The sequence below is a fragment of the Peromyscus maniculatus genome, chromosome 7 (assembly GCF_049852395.1).
Source record: "Peromyscus maniculatus bairdii isolate BWxNUB_F1_BW_parent chromosome 7, HU_Pman_BW_mat_3.1, whole genome shotgun sequence".
Lineage (NCBI taxonomy): Eukaryota > Metazoa > Chordata > Mammalia > Rodentia > Cricetidae > Peromyscus > Peromyscus maniculatus.
The window spans coordinates 84,327,730-84,345,675 of NC_134858.1; the positions used below are offsets into that span (position 1 = coordinate 84,327,730).

The following is a 17,946-nucleotide window of genomic DNA, read 5'->3' on the forward strand; positions in this document are numbered from 1 at the left end:
TGAATGTGATTTTTTTTATTTAATTATAGATGGACTGGAGAAAATGGAAAACTTACTACAAGCAGTTGGAGAAGCCACTAATTACATTTTATCAAATTTAGATACTTTGAAGGCAATGAAAAGTAACAGAAAAGACATGGAAATCTGTGTATTTTAAACATGTTCCAAAATCAGTTGACAAAGTTGGGTCCCTTAGGAATTAGTGGCTGTTGCCCTGGTCATTTTATGAATGTAGTACAAACTGTTTAATTATGAACACAGGGGACAGCTGACCATGTTGTAGTCAGGGTTATTTCCCTCTGACCTGGTCTGCTTCTTCTTTTTTTTTTTCTTTTAAGAAAATCACCATAGAACAGTTTTGGTTAATGTCCATGGAAAATGTAGCATCTACTTTGTAACTTTCCAAAAGACAGATAAATCCTATGTAATAAAAAATTATATTAGAAAAATAAAACGTAATTGTAAAATATATAGCTGGAAAGCAAAAAAGCAGTATTTTGATTTTTAGCCATAAAATTTTATGAAAAGTAAAATATGTGATAACTTTAAGTATCAGTTAGAAGAAAGACTGCTACAATAATGTTGCTGAGGCTGTAAATTTTCATTATATTTCTTTAACTTCTTATACTTAAAAAATTAATAAATCCAGAAGAAATGACAGGAGATACTTTAAATCTTGAAAAAATTACAGATAAGCACAACTTGGCCTGAATATTACAGTAATGTAGAGAATAAATTATTTTCCTAACAGCTTCACAAAACAAACTGCTTTAAATAGTGAAAAAAATGAAGAGAAGAAAACCCCATGTTGGCAGCTGTACCAATAATGCACATATTTTCCACAGATTTGTGTGTTACTTCCTGGAATCCAGATACAAATTTACTTACTTACAAAGTGTAGTATGGTCTCACTTTATAGTGTCTAGGTTCAGAATTTGATCTGAATATTACAGTAAAATATGCAAATGAAAACAGAAGTCTATTTTCTGGTTAATCAGAGAGTTTTCAGGAGCTGGAACGGATGAAGTTCCACAATCATTCAGTGAAAGTCACCAGGAGGGCTGGAGAGATGGCTCAGTGGTTAAGAGCACTGACTGCTCTTCCAAAAATCCCAAGTTCTATTCCCAGCACCGACATGGTGGCTCATAACCATCTATAGTGGGATCTGATGCCCTCTTCTGGAAGAAAGGTGTACATGCAGATAGAGCACTCATACAGAAATAAATAAATATATATATAAAAAAAGAAAGTCACCAGGAAATAATAAATGCTCAGATGGTTTTCTGCAGTTTCCATCAGTGATTTACAGCCTCAGTGGTTACCCAGGTGTTGGATGCCAACCTCCAATACCATTTCCTACCGACTTGTTTTTGATGCTCTGATCTATCGATACATTGATTCTGTTGTCTATACTACAGGCAGTTTGTAAAGTGGGATGTAATGATCTATCTGACTGACAAGCTTTCTGTCAGAGCATGCAAGACCAGTTTTCAATATTTTTTTAAATTAATTTATGTCTAAGTTCTGGATAGAGAAAAGGGATTCAAATTGCAAAAACAGCTCATCCAAAGGTGGCAGATTGCAGCCTCGGACCACAGACGTCATTTTGGGTGGATGTTGTCTTTCAGCACTGTGGATAAAATCAGATATTAAAAAGCAATAAGTTGCATCACTCTGTTGAAGGGGAAACTCTGAGTGCTGCTCTGAACTGACAGCTAGCTGCCACCATTAAAACATCAGGTCAGTGTTTTTACAGTCCATACACCAAGAAAGAATTAGGGAAAGTGCTGGAAAAACTGTGCTGTGTGTTAGTACTGCAGTTGAGTGACGGCTTCAGGTTTCTAGTTCTACCCGTTGTCCAGGGAGGAAGAAGGTCCTCAGATTAGCATTACACATCCTGTACTCTGAGAGGGAGCTGGAACTTGGGCGGCTATATTTCAAGTGTTTGCAGTTTGCTCCTCTCTGGCTCCTTAACCAAGTGTGCAGTCTTGTTTCCAGGAATGCTTGTGTTTGAAAAGTGCTTCGTGGTGGTGAAAAGTTTGAACAGGAAAGATTAATCAAAGGTTGGGTCTTTCATGTTCAATGCACAACATGTTTAGTTCTTGGACGTGAGCTCTTAGCCAGGAAACCAGCTAAATAACATTCAGAGGCTGAGTTTGAGCTCCAGCTGCAACTAAACTAGAGATCAACTTAGTTCTAGCTGGTTCCTCTCAAGTTCAGAAATACTGTGCCATAAGGATTTTCTTCCTATTTCTAGATAGCTCCTGAAGAGTAAGAGTTTACTAAATGGTTGTGTTTTGTTTTGTTTATTGTTTACTTGATTGCTTATTTTGAAACAAGGTCTCACATAGCTCAGCCTAGTCTCAAACTTGTTATGTAGCTGAGGATGACCTTGAACTTCTGATGATCCTCTTGCTCCCACCTCCCAAGTGCTAGGATTGCAAGAATGCTCCGCCGTACCCAACTAGACTATTTTTCTGATTTGTGAGACAAGGTCCCATGTAGCCCAAACTGGCCTTGAACTCAATACATAGCCGAGGGTGACCCCTGTTCATCCTGCCTCTGTCACTGGAATGCTGGAGCGGGCCTTGCCTGTCTTCACAGACTCCAGTTTTGGTGTTGGTGTTTCTCTCCATGTTGTTACGTGCACTTTCCCCTCATGACCCTCTCTCTGTGCAGAAGGGTCACGTATTCCCACGGCTGCCGAGTTTCACATTCCTCCCAACACATGTCTCTGTGAAAGGCTAACTCGGAACAAATTGTCAGCAGTGTGACCTGCAGATTCCTTTCTACAGCACAAAGTACAAGTGTGTTCTCAGAATATAGAGGGAAAGATGCCCTTGCCCATCCTTTCTGTTGCCTGTCGGCTCCACCTCCCAAGTGCTGGGATGACAGGTGTGTACTGCGCTCAGTTTTAGATTTAGCTTTTTCTTAAATGAGTAAGAAAACACACTAATCTGGTGTGAAATATAAAGGGCTAGGGCTATGGCTCTTCCATATCCAGTATAGGAGGAGAAGGGGGCAATATTTTGGTATATTTAGCCTTCATCATTTCTTACAATGTCCTGTATTCTAATCATGCAACTGTTCTCACTCCGTGCCCTGAACTACAGCCCCGTTCCTCCCTCCAGGACTTTCTGATTTGCTTAGCTTTCCACTGCTGTTGGATTTGCCTGGTAACTTCTGATATTCATGACTCATAAGAATTTGGGGTTAAAATAAACAAAATAAAACAAAACAAGGCCAGGTGGTGGTGGCGCATGCCTTTAATCCCAGCACTCAGGAGGCAGAGCCAGGTGGATCTCTGTGAGTTCAAGGCCAGCCTGGGCTACCAAGCAAGTTCCAGGAAAGGCACAAAGCTACACAGGGAAACCCTGTCTCGAAAAAACAAAGAACAAAATGAAACAAAAACAAAAAAAAAACAAAGAATTTGGGGTTATCTTTGTCTCAAAGAAAGAGGCATAGTTGCGTGTAGCACTACGTTTACATGTAATGCACAATGCATCCATGGGCCTCCAGGAGATCCTGGAGGAGGACATCTCTGCCTCACCTAAAGAACTCCAGGCCCAGGCTTTCATTCTATGATCTTATTCTTTACTCTACCTGGCTCCTGTCTGCATCCACTCTTCCCAATACAGAACAGAACCTGAGATGAAACACCCTATGCTGGCAAGTGACCAACTACGCACGCACTTCTGGGTTGCCATAATCTAAGCTAGGTCTTTCTCACAAATGCTCAGGAGTCCTGCCCATCTTATCACCTGCTTTTGTGATCAGCTTAAATAAAGAGCCATCCTGAGAAGACTTGGCTTTGAGCCATGTGTTCCGTCATGAAGCCCAGGGGAAGCTAGATGATACTCTGTCTTCAGATTCAGCACTCTGAGAAGTTATGACCATTCTTGACCCACTTAAGACTCAACCTGGGGAACCAAAATCCCATTAATACTTACCACATACACTATAGAACACTGGAATATACATTTCAGTTTATTTGTACTCAAAAGCTTGAGGAAGGCTACTATTTATAGAATAAATACTAGTCTTTAAATGAAACAATGTTTATCTAATTCATTAAGTGATAATTGAGTAAGCATCTATGTTATCCATACTGCCAGCCCATTTGGATGATAAATATGCTTCTACAACTCAATGTGTCCTCAAAAGAACTCTTGGCTATTTCCTGAACTCCACTCCTCCTGGAGTGACAATTTCTGTTAGGATCGTATTCTAATTATTCAAATCGAAATCCTGATTATTCCTGACCTCTCAGCCTCCCGAATGCAGATACCAAATGTGTTGTATTGATTTTGCTTCTAAATTAAAATTTGGAATTTGAACGTTTTCTTCAAGAACCACTGCCACTGTCCTGTTCCAAAGTGAAATCTCCTCTAAACTGTCACCGCAGTGCTTGCTGATCTGGGAGGGAACAACAGCTTCTTCGGGATGACTTGTTCCACCCGTACCCTCTTTGCTCTCCGGCAAACACTTTACATAGAATCTGTGTAAGTCAGAACCATCAAAATAAAGTCCAGGTCTCTATAACTGGATAGCAAACTGGGTCTTGTCAACTCAACTCTTTTCTATTCCTCTTTTTACAAATACTGGTCAGTCATGCATGACAAGCGATATAAGTTGGTGGCAGTCCAGTCCTCTGCCTTGAGGCTATGTCTACAAAGTCCCCATGCAAAAAGGTTCATCCAGGCAGCAATTATGCCTTGTCATCCTGCCTTGTGCTCAGAACACAGGGTTCAAGATTGCCTCTGGATGCACAGATAATAGTGATCAAAATGTAAATGTTTTTCTTCTTATGCACATATACATTTGACAATGTTCTAAGAACAGTGAGATATTAATAACAATAACTAAGAACAAAATAGGACAAGTGTAACAATATACCATAGCAAAGATTATTTAAAGCATGATGTTTTTATGGCTGTGGCTTTCTGTTTAATATTTGTGGGCTATAGCTGAAACTCCAGAAAATTAGCTATAGACCAGATGAATTTTCTAGATAAGTGGTAGAATTCTCTAATTTTAAAGACATAGGCTCAATTTGAGGCCTGGACCTAAAGCAATACTCCTAAGAATATAAGGCTGTTGTACAAACTTGGTCCTTACACCTTGTCCACACAAGGATGGATGGGCCATCTGTCCTGTACCAATCACTCTTTTGCCAATATGAACAAAAAAACAAAATAAAGTAAAAGGTTATTTGATGCTGGGGGATGGCTTAGTGGATAAAGTACTTGCTGTACAAATGTGAAGGTTAGAGTTTGGATACCTAACACCTATGTACACGTTGGGTGGCTGAATACTACCTATAATCCCAGGACTTCAGAGGTGGGGACAGGAGATTCCAAGGGCAAGCTGGCTATCTAAACTAGTCAGATCATTGAGTCTTGTTTCAGTAAATAAAGTAGAGAACGACAGAGGAGACACCTAATGTCAACTTCTGGTCTCAGTGTACACACACACACACACACACACACACACACACACCACATAGACTCACATACCACACACACACTCACACACACATATACACACACATACACTCACACCACACACACACACACACACAAATGATTTATAACATTTCTTCTGCCAACAAGAAAACCTTCTGCTGCACAGTGAAGCCTATGACCTATCAGAGCTGCCCCTGGAACCTGCATCCCTGGTGAAAATGTTCTACCAGTCATTCAAACAGACCTGGCACCTCTATTGTTTTCTCTCCTTGCTCTGGTTGTTTGGAACCTGGAGCCTCCCGTGTTCATCCTCATTTCAAGGTGTTCCATTGCTGTACCGTTGTCTGGAGTCCCTGACATCTGCACTTCTCACGGCCAGTTTCCTTGACCCCTTCAGCCTCAAATGCCACTCCTTAGAGAAGGTCTTTAGAGAGTGAGCTTATAACTTAGTTATAAGCTTATAACTTAGTTATGTCATTGAACAGCTCTGTGCTCCCTTCCTGCCGGCCCTTAGCCGTAGAGCGTAGCTCACCCAAGATAGGGACTTTGTCTGCCTTGTTCACTGTGTTTCCAGTGCCCAGTACAATGGCTGCTCTGCTCCTGCAGATTAGGTATTTGCTGTAAGAGTGAATATAAGATACTTTCTTAAAACAGAACTGCTCAGAACGAAGTGGCCTTGCTTCTCAGGATCTGATAGTGGGACAATTCTAGATATGGTCACTCTAAGGAGAGTTATATCACCACTTAAACATTTCCTCAGCTTCCAGAGGCTCCTAATAACTACTTTCATCTATTGAAAAACCATTAATTAATTTTCACAAATATCCATTTTAATGAGTGTTAGCAATGGGGTTTTTAATTAATCTGGAATGCTATCCTTTAGTGGTATTAAAGAAGAAAAATGTTCCTGTGATTGACAGTTGTGGTATTTAAGAAAAAAAAATTTCCAGAGACATTAAAGCATTTCCTCTGGCTGTTATCATTTATTTCTAACTCGTGACTTTCTTCTGGTTTTGAGCATAATCAGTGTCTGCCTGGGATTGTTAACTCAGGTTTGAATCTCCAGAAACTGAGTGAGTGTAGGATGCCACCAGGGAGTAATCAACCCTAACCCCTTGGTTCCTTTTGGCACAGAGCTTTATGGTTTCTGGGTCAAAATTAGACTGCTTATTCATGTTTTTATAAAGGAACTATTATCAAAATGAATAAGCTGTGCATAAATATATTATTAATTATTTATTGTGGGCCTACCATGTGTCAGATTTCCAGGTCTCAACTTACACATACTCTTTAATTCTCATAATAGCCTTGCAAGTTAAAATCTATACCTTTATCATGCAATGCAGCAGACTGAAGCCAGAGCTGTCAGAAAACACATTGTTAGCCATCAACCAAGCCCAGCCCAGACTCAGACAGTCAATCAAGATGTCCCTCCCACCAGGATGCCCCTCCCACCAGAAGCAGTCATTCCTTTTCTTCTTTAATTTCAGTTTCCCCATTTATGATAACATTGGTAAGTTAATATCTGTCATTTTACTTTGGCAATGAATGTTGCTTTGTGTAACTTTTACCAAAGTAACTCGCACACCTTTATTATTTATTAAGGACTGTAACCTTCAAACATGTACTAAGGATTATACTCAGTCCACACTATTAAGAAGTTAGACATCTAAGGAGGGTGTGTTGGCACACACCTGTAATCCCAGCACTCTTGAGGCAGAAGCAGGCAGATCTCTGTGAGTTTGAGGCCAGCCTGGTCTACAGAACGAGTTCCACGACAGCCAAGGCTACAGGGAGAAACCCTGTCTTGAAAAACCAAACCAAAACCAACCAAATGTTTTGTTTTGTTTCACTTAAAATTTTTAAAATCAGGTTAAAAACATACTTTAGAGACATCGCTAGGGGGAAGGCTCAGCAATGAAATGTTTGCCCAGCAGCTGTGAGGACAGTGGGGGAAAAAGGAATAAAAAAAGGACATGACTGCTCCTAGGAGGTCGTGGCTTCTGTTATATAGAGAGAGGAGAACACAGAGGCAGAGGCACAGATACCTGGGAGAGTCTAGAGTGGACATGACCAACAGACTGGACCAGGCCGTGCTGGGGGAGAGGGAGGGAGAAGGGAGAAACAGGAGGTCAAAAAGGGCACAAAGGGACCACTGTAGCCAAGATGGCTGAGTTATACAGGGCGGAGCCGCTCAGGAAGGGCAGCCCAAAGACAGACAATTCAAAGAAGTGGGCAGGGAATACCAGCCAGGAGGACTCCTAACAGGTGGGGACTGAGGGATGCTGGGAGAACTTGATGGCCAGTGGCAGCTTCGATATGTTAAGAGACACCTCAGTGTGCCTTTTGTCCTGGGTTTGAGACCTAACAAGGACCAGAGTTGGGATCCCCAGAATCTACAGGGAAAGTCAGGTGGGTATACTGGCCAGCCTGTGCCTAGCGGGTGAATGGACAGGCAATCCCAGAGCAAGATGGCTACATAGACTAGCCTAAAGGTTGAGCTCCATATTCAGTGAAAAACCCTGCTGCAATAATTAAGGAAGCCGCTTTAGGTCAACATTGGGCCTCCACGTGTATGTGCATGCATGTGTACGTGCACCATTCCTGTGTGCCCACACACCCATACGTGCATATAGACAGGATTTTTTTTTTTCTTCTGAAGACAGAAGTCATCCTTAAAGAGTTCTTGCCATTCTATAGTTCGTGCTCCTGTGTTGCTCTTGAGTTACCAGGCAGTTTGGCTGAGTTCTCTCCTACGGGATGCATCAGAGATGAGGCTCCGGTGGGATCCTGTTTTAATTCCAGCCTGTACTGAGTAGAACTGCATGGTTAGCAGTTTGAAAAGAAAAAAAAAAATGCAGACATTTTATCCATATCTCTTCTTTATTTCACATTCGCCCTCTTCAGCTTCGGCTTTCTCTCCCTGGTACATTTTTCTCTGGGTTCAGCACAATTCTTGCTTAAAGAGGCCCCGCCTTTCCAGCCCAGGACAGCCCCACCCCTTCTTCTCACAGCCCCAAAGTAAAATCTGCACAATAATGAACCGTGTAAGGGAAGAATGACGTCATCACTTAGCGGGGGCGGTGGGGGGGGGGGCCAAGCTATGTCCACCTTGCTTTGTTGGAATGGCAGGACCGGAATGCGATGGTTAATTCCCTGTGAGCAAGGCCTGCTGCTGTTGAACAAACTTCAGTACCTCCTTATATTAAAAACAAACAAGCAAACAAAAACAAAAACAAAAAGTGGCACGCTTTCTAGTCAGAAGGTAAGGAAGTCAAGTTCTGCTGTGATGTAAGCGATGTTGGCTCTTCAGTCCACACGCTTTTCATTTGCTAAGAGGCTTCCCTGGCAGTGAATCCCCTCTCTTCAGAGTTACTGCAGAGCCTCTTGGAAGCTGGCTTTGGACACTTGTGGTGTCCTGACTAACTGATGAGGGCTGCAGGGACAGCAGGCTTTCAGCTCGCGGCTACAGGTTTCCCTGAATGTGGATGGTGACAACCCTCGAAAATCACGTTTATCGTGACTTTTCCTGAGGCTTCAGAACCTTTGACTGAAACCGGCAAGGCTGCACCTTGTGGTATGATGAGCACTGATTTTCTGATGGAGGGGGAAATCTCATTCTGCGGAAACCACGGGGAATTTGTGTCAGAACTAAAAAAAAAAAAAAAATCCCTATCTTTTACCCTCAGATCAACTGATGTGTTCTGAATGCTTTGAACAGGACGCCTTGCTGAACGCGTAGTTATAATGCATGATAAGCAAAACCAAAGCAAAACAAACTTGTGCTAATTTAAGGATAATGTTGCTGTCAGTATTTTGGTTGCTCTGGTTCCATGAATGTGCTGCTCATCTTTCCCTCTGCGATGTGGAGTCTGGTAAACATTGGCAGTGATTAGAGCGCAGGGCTCTGAAGAAAGCTGTGTTTGTTCTGAAACACTTGAGTGCAGCAGTGATAACAGATGCTTAAGCAAACAGGTTTGATTTCAAAGTGGGTTTGGAAGTGAGGTTCGGATCGTATTAAACAATTGTGAAAAAAGTTCAGCTTCGGCGGCTTTTCAAACATTGAGGAACATTGATTTCAGCAAAGCATATCAAAATAAACAGTTTCTAGTTAATGCTCAGTAGGGCTGGAGGGCGCTGTGTTTCAGAAAGAAATCTAGTTTTCATAAGATTGTTTCGGATTCACAGGACTCGTTTTGAAGACGTTTGAGCAAAAGGGCGAATGGCATGGTCTGTACTGTCAGATTTCATTTGTGTAACCCTATTGTTAGTAATAGTTTGTCTCTGTGATGAAAGTGACAAAAATTCTGAGTTCAATAGTCATGGAAATCTTAGGTTCACCACTGACCTGCCTGCCTGGATCTTTAACTCCCACCCCTTAAGTTGTAAAACTGACGACCCTTTCTGAAAGCTCAAATGAGTTCTGCTTTCTTTCTTGTCTGGATTAAGACTAGTCAAAAATTGATGTAAAATTAAAATAACCATTTTGACTGTTGATTTTCCCTCCTTCATTAGCTGTAAAGTTGTCCCAAGATTGGCTAAAATAATAATTAGATAAATCTTAACATAATAATGAAAATATGTAATAAACCTTCATATTAACATATATTTAACAACTTTTCTTAAAAGATCTTTAAATGCAATGGCAATACATTCTGAAGAGGAGGAAAGATTGCTTTTCTGAGTTAATAAATAAATGAACATGCACTACTATGAATGATTTTATGCACTTCCTAAATTTGCTACCTAATTTATGTCCATTTTATTTTAAACAAGCCTTAAGAAAATGAATTAACCCACAACAAATTTGATTAATATACCTTAATGAAAAGATTTACAATAGAATATTTTTATTTTGGGAACTCCCCAGATAAATACATTAAAAAAAGTAAAACCTGACTTTTGTGCATGCATGTGCCCAGTAAAATGAGACAACAGACACCTTTGAGAATTGCCTTCATTTGTCTGAATATTCCTGGAAATCTCCCTCATGTTCTGTGTGACCATAAGCAAATCCCATGAGAGAGAGGCCCACACTAACACATGAAAAGATACCCTCTGCTGTGACCTCAGAAGCTAGACACATTCATCTGCATAGCCTCTTGTTGTTGGCATCCCGAAGTAACCCCCCCACCCCATGGAACTTACATTGAGAGGGAAAGTATTCCGTGACTGTAATGCACACCTGTCCCCTAGATGGAGCATCTCATAATTAGGTATGATGAACGTGGGCAACATATTTTGGGAGAATGGAATATGGAAATTCCCTCTGGGGGAGGGAGAGAGGTAAAGTGACTCCTGGGAAGGTGAGCCCAAGGTGATGCATTTGGGTGGCAAATTTATATGGTTCATGGCTTTTTCTGTTCCTTGTGAAAACTGTTACATAAAATGAATTTACTCAATTTTTTGGAAACATCTTAAAAACGGAGACTACTGTCTGCTTTCTTCATCTCAGGCAATTCTTCATTTTACCAACCTGAGAGTGTCTGCAAAGTTCTTTGAACAACTTAGGAAGTGAGAAAACTTAGGAAGTGAGAACTGAAGCCTGAGAGCTGAGAGAAGAGAGTCTGTAGGAATATTGTATACTGTGTCTAGATCATTCAGGGTGTTGTAACAAGACAGGGTAGCTCATAAACATCAGAAATTTAGCCGGGCGGTGAGCCATGGTGGTGGCATAGTCATCATATCCTTCTTTTGTTATTTTCAGTAAGTAGACCTTAACACACTATTTATTTCTATTCTAGAGCAGAATTACACATAACTCATCAAAATCCTATTGAGTAGAACTTCATGGTGCTCTGCCTATGAGTTATGCGTTTTTTAAATTACTTGGATTATACAACCAAAGTGTATGTAATAACATTGCTCATTATACTCAAGTTTAAAGGCTGTAGTGTTACAATACAAAATCATGACTGTCACTACAGGGCTGATCATAGCGAGGTAAGGGCAACTCACAAAAGCTGTTAGCAACAAGTTGACTTTTAAATTTTCTTCTCTTTTGATTTGTGTCACTAAATTATTAGTCTCTTTACAGTGGACTAGGGTCAAAGGTTTAGAAAAGATGGTTTACAGTTGTGGTGGTCTTCACAGGAAGGAAAAGTATATAATGGTGTTATAAATATATCCTTTCTACTAAGAGAGATAAAACAAACTCAACTGGTAAAGGCACTTGCCGCCATGCCTGATGACATGAATTCAATACCTGTGACCTACATGGCGGCAAGAGAGAACCAACCCCCACATTGTCCTCTGACCTCCATTTATATGCCACACATACACTGCCACCTCCCACACACATACATACACAATAAATAAATAAATAAATAATAAATGTGAGTTTAATATACCTATAAAGGTCAAAAGCTGTGTCCTCTTATCAAAGATCCACCATCTCTTTATATATACAAAATGACTCTTTAGCTTACAGTTATCAGAGCTAGGTCTGAGGTGAGACAAGTGAGATTCACACATTAGTATAAAATTTAAGAAGTTGCCAGAGTATCAGTCATCAAGATATACTATATTTTAGTAACACAAATCCATGATGAAGAAAATGTCAACATTGCAAATGAAGGTGGGATCTTAACTCTGAAGCTGCAAAACCCTGCCTTGCCCACTTCTCCCCATCCCACTCCAGTGCAGCACATTGATGATATTAGGTTATTTCTGGGTAATAATAATAGTCACTGACTTGAAGAACTAGGGAGATTTATTAAAAAGAGGTTCTTCTTCCTTGGTAAAGCCATGCCTTATCATGTGAACAAGCTGCTTAGCTCTGGAGTATTCCCTAGTTGGGAAAAAATGCATTGTGATTAAAGCCTTCAAACTGCATGCAAGCTTGACTCTTTTGAGGTTCATTCATCTTTAATTACTATCATGCCCTTGCTAGTTTGAACCTGCCCTCTCTCTTGAAGAGACAGGCATGACAAGAGAGTTTGGAGTGGGGAGGAGCAAAAATGGAGTGCTGATCAGAGTGGGAAGTAGCATGATGTGGCAGAGAACAAGCCCTGGGTGACTTCAGTGACATCAGCAGTTCACAGTGGGGATGCTGGTGAAAGACACCTTCTTTTTTTTAATTAATTAATTAATTTTTAAAATTACACTCATGATATTCATTAATTACACTCATGATATTAATCACATTTGTGGTGTTCATAGATTACATTCACAGTATTAATTCAATTTTATATATATACATATATATATATAAACATACATATATATGTATATATATATATATATATATATATATATTAAATGCCCAATGTCGTTTCTTGAGGTGGGGAGGAGGTCTTAAATACAGGCTTACAGCACAATGGGAGGACCCCAGAGGGCAGAAGTTCGCTACTGATGTTTTACAATCTTGCATCTAAGCTATTAACGCCTATTATTCAGGATACACAGACCAGGAACTTCCCTTAAGAATTCAGGAGGGTGGAACCTGGCAGGGAATTAGTGTAGGGAGGATATCAAGGTCAAGGGCCACAAGCAAGGCAACAGTTACCCAAAACAGGGGCCAGGACCCTACAAGTCACCCTTTTATTAAAAATGAGCTTCTGACTTGGGTTACATGGGACGGAAAGACACCTTCTTAAGGACACAAGGAGACAATTACAGCTTGGGATTAATACCAATACATTTGGGAAAATGGTTAAAAAGTGGAAGTATCAAGGAGATCGAGGGGAATGAAATTTTACATCACTTATTTCCAGGGAAAAGTGAGGATGTACACAGGCCCCTATATTGGAAGGAACACAGACTAATAACTGCTTCAAAACTGGTGTTTATTAAAAGCTTTGACAATAAAGCTGGACCTCACCTCTCTGTATTCCTCATAAGAGTACATCCTTACACTGTAAAAAGAAAGATAAATTCACCAATATGTGCGGATCAAAGCAGAAAGAATACTTTTTTTTAAAAAAAAAAAAAGCACAAGTTAGACTATCAAATAAAAATTTAGAAATATCTAGCAAATTTAATTTTGAAAATGTGAGGAAGAATGGAAGAATCATAACCACAGATAACAGAGTATCATGACGCTATAAGGAATGTTAGAATATCAGAGATGAAAGAAACTGAGACTTGGGGAAACAGGGAGAAGATAAAACTTCAAAGGAGAATTAAAAATTCCCATATGGAAAGTTTCAAATACTCTCAAAAACGAAGTGACTAGTATAATGAACCCTTATGTATCCATTGTTTAGCTTCCGGTCATTGTTTAGCAGATCGTGTCAACGGAAATGCTTGAACAGAGAAGCTTTTGTACCAGAGCATATTTTGCCTTATCCCTAATAAGATGATAGTTATGTAGTTATTTTGGGGGTTGTGGGTTTTTTTGTTTGTTTGAGACAGGGACTCTCTGTGTAGTCTTGGCTGTCCTGGAACTCTCTCTGTTGGCCAGACTGGTCTTGAACTCAGAGATCCACCTGCCTCTGCGCCCTGAGTGCTGGGATTAAAGACATTTGCCACCACATCTGGCTTGTGTAGTCTCTTTCAAAGGTTCAAAATAAAAAGGTCTGTAAGTCCTTTTCTGATCTGTCTCTTTTATTTACGTAGATTTCTCCCTTGAAGTTAGACAGTGTGGCAGAGATAAGTAAGGATTCTGGAGGCCTGATGGCTGAGATGAATTCCAGCACTGCCACTCACTTTGTGTGTATGGAGCAGGTTACATGTGCTCCCATGTCCCACTCCCCACTGCCCACCTGATGGTGAAGAAGCAGTACTTTTCTCACAGGGTTCCTGTTAGGATAAAGTACACACTAGTTCCCGGAATGCAGAAAGCACTACATAAAGTCATTATTGTTGCCCAACCTAAGGTACTCATATCCCATGTTTAGCTTATGAAATGTCATAAATTAAACAATCCAGCAAGTAAATCATAAAACAGAAACTACTGCCCTCTGAGCCCTTCTCATGTCCCCTAGTAGTCACTGTCCCTCTCCAAGGGGAATTACTAGCCTGGCTTCTCATTAATTTTACTGAGATCGAAGGGTAAGTCATACTCTTCTACAGTAATAAGGGACCATGGTATAGCTTTTTTTTAAATTTTTTTAAATCTAAGACTTTATCGATGTGCTGATTCCTCTCTTAACATAGAGCTTATGTTTTGATTTTTAGGTTGAAAAAGCTCCTTGAACAAGAAAAGGCTTACCAAGCCCGCAAAGAAAAAGAAAATGCTAAGAGGCTCAATAAACTTCGAGACGAGCTTGTGAAACTGAAGTCCTTCGCACTCATGCTGGTGGACGAGAGGCAGATGCACATTGAGCAGCTGGGCCTGCAGAGTCAGAAAGTGCAGGACCTCACCCAGAAACTGAGGGAGGAGGAGGAGAAGCTCAAAGCCGTCACCTACAAATCCAAAGAAGACCGCCAGAAACTGCTCAAGTTAGAAGTGGACTTCGAACACAAGGCCTCGAGGTTCTCCCAGGAGCACGAAGAAATGAATGCCAAACTGGCGAACCAGGAGTCTCACAACCGACAACTCCGGCTCAAGCTGGTTGGCTTATCTCAAAGGATCGAAGAACTGGAAGAGACCAACAAAAACCTCCAGAAGGCCGAGGAAGAGCTTCAGGAGCTGAGGGATAAAATCTCCAAAGGGGAATGCGGGAACTCCAGCCTGATGGCGGAGGTGGAAAGCCTGCGCAAGCGCGTGCTGGAGATGGAGGGCAAGGATGAAGAGATCACGAAGACCGAGGCCCAGTGCCGGGAGCTGAAGAAGAAGCTGCAGGAGGAGGAACACCACAGCAAAGAACTCCGCCTGGAAGTGGAGAAGCTGCAGAAGAGGATGTCGGAACTGGAGAAGCTGGAGGAAGCCTTCAGCAGGAGTAAGTCGGAATGCACCCAGCTCCACCTGAACCTGGAGAAAGAGAAGAATCTAACCAAAGACCTGCTGAATGAGCTGGAGGTGGTCAAGAGTCGCGTTCAAGAACTCGAGTGCTCGGAAAGTCGACTGGAGAAGGCTGAGTTGAGCCTCAAAGATGACCTCACGAAGCTCAAGTCCTTCACTGTGATGCTGGTGGACGAAAGGAAAAATATGATGGAAAAAATAAAGCAGGAAGAGAGAAAAGTGGACGGGCTGAATAAAAACTTTAAGGTGGAACAGGGAAAGGTTATGGACGTCACTGAAAAACTGATCGAGGAAAGCAAGAAGCTTTTAAAACTCAAGTCCGAGATGGAGGAAAAGGTGTCCAGTTTGACAAAGGAGAGGGATGAATTGATGGGTAAGCTGAGAAATGAAGAGGAGAGGTCCTGTGAACTAAGCTGCAGCGTCGACGTACTGAAGAAGCGGCTTGATGGCATAGAGGAGGTGGAAAGGGAAATAAACCGAGGGAGGTCAGGCAAGGGGCCTGAGTTCACCTGCCCCGAGGACAATAAGATCAGGGAACTAACGCTGGAAATCGAGAGGCTGAAGAAGCGTCTCCAGCAGCTGGAGGTGGTGGAAGGCGACTTGATGAAGACGGAGGATGAGTATGACCAGTTGGAGCAGAAGTTCAGAACCGAGCAGGATAAGGCAAACTTCCTCTCGCAGCAGCTGGAAGAAATCAAGCACCAAATGGCCAAGAACAAAGCCATAGAGAAAGGAGAGGCTGTGAGCCAGGAAGCCGAGCTGCGGCACAGGTTTCGGCTGGAGGAGGCTAAGAGTCGTGATTTGCAGGCTGAGGTGCAGGCTCTCAAGGAGAAGATCCACGAGCTGATGAACAAAGAAGACCAGCTGTCCCAGCTCCAGGTGGACTATTCGGTCCTTCAGCAAAGGTTTATGGAAGAAGAGAATAAGAACAAGAACATGGGGCGGGAGGTTCTCAATCTGACCAAAGAGCTGGAGCTGTCCAAGCGCTACAGCCGCGCCCTCAGGCCCAGCGGGAACGGCAGGAGGATGGTGGACGTGCCGGTGGCCTCCACCGGAGTGCAGACCGAGGCTGTGTGCGGGGATGCTGCGGAGGAGGAGACCCCGGCTGTGTTCATTCGCAAATCCTTCCAGGAAGAAAATCACATCATGAGCAATCTTCGACAGGTGGGCCTGAAGAAGCCCATGGAACGGTCCTCGGTCCTCGACAGGTATCCCCCAGCAGCCAACGAGCTCACCATGAGGAAGTCCTGGATTCCTTGGATGAGAAAAAGAGAAAACGGCCCTTCTACCCCACAGGAGAAAGGGCCTCGGTCAAACCCAGGTGCAGGGCACCCCGGGGAGCTGGTCCTAGCCCCAAAGCAGGGCCAGCCCCTGCACATCCGCGTGACACCAGACCACGAGAACAGCACCGCGACCCTGGAGATCACAAGCCCCACGTCTGAAGAGTTTTTCTCTAGTACCACCGTCATTCCTACCTTAGGCAATCAGAAACCAAGGATAACCATTATTCCATCACCCAATGTCATGTCGCCAAAGCCCAAAAGTGCAGATCCGACTCTCGGCCCAGAACGAGCCATGTCCCCTGTCACGATTACTACTATTTCCAGAGAGAAGAGCCCGGAAGGTGGAAGGGGTGCCTTTGCAGACCGGCCCGCTTCTCCCATCCAGATCATGACGGTGTCAACATCCGCAGCCCCCTCTGAAATTGCTGTCTCTCCTGAATCCCAGGAAGTACCAATGGGAAGGACTATCCTCAAAGTCACCCCAGAAAAACAAACTGTTCCCACCCCGGTGCGGAAGTACAACTCCAATGCCAATATCATCACCACGGAAGACAATAAAATTCACATTCACCTGGGTTCTCAGTTTAAACGATCCCCGGGGCCTGCAGCTGAAGGCGTGAGTCCCGTTATCACCGTCAGGCCTGTAAATGTGACAGCAGAGAAGGAGGTTTCCACAGGCACAGTCCTTCGCTCTCCCAGGAACCACCTCTCTTCACGACCTGGTGCTAGCAAAGTGACCAGCACTATAACCATAACCCCGGTCACAACATCATCCACACGAGGAACCCAGTCGGTGGTGAGTAGAGGAGGACCCAGAGCAAAGTGCAAGCAGGGTGGGGGTGGGGGAGGTGGGGGAGGTGGGGGAGTGGCGGGGGGGGGGGGGGGGGGGGAGGGGGACGGGCAGGACACTAACCAGCCCCACCACAATAAAGAAACCCCTAGCCTGCATCCAGACACTCCCCGGGCAGCTGCCTACACAGATGGAAAAAGATCTCACCTAGAACTGAAAATTCACATTTTGATTAATTGAATCAGTAAGAAAATATTTCATGTATTCACGTAAGTTTATGGAGACCCCAAAACATACTTGCAAAGACAATCTCTTTGAAATGGTGCTACTTTTTTCTATATTCAAAATACTTTTAAAAAAATAAGCAGTATATATACAGGAAGAGTTAAAACTGTTTCCAGGTTTATTTCCATGGTGTAAATGTTCAGTAGTGATTATGTGTGGTCACAGCCATACTTTATTCCAAAATTAGGAGTGAAAATTTTTCATATTAAAATCTTTTAAATGGAAAAGAAGTGACTCTATATGTCTAAAATCTGTATTTTAGTTAACAATATCTTG

General features: G+C 42.4%; 1 protein-coding gene across 8 annotated transcripts in view; it reads left to right on the forward strand.

Annotated features, from left to right (window-relative positions):
• Window positions 1–17,946, forward strand: part of Filip1 (filamin A interacting protein 1) — a 210,396-nt gene that overhangs the window by 175,627 nt on the left and 16,823 nt on the right. For all 8 annotated transcript variants that reach the window (XM_076576780.1, XM_076576782.1, XM_076576783.1 and 5 more), the window contains one exon: window positions 14,586–17,391. In XM_076576780.1, the coding sequence (XP_076432895.1) occupies window positions 14,586–17,391 (2,806 nt within the window). The remainder of the gene's footprint in view (window positions 1–14,585; window positions 17,392–17,946) is intronic.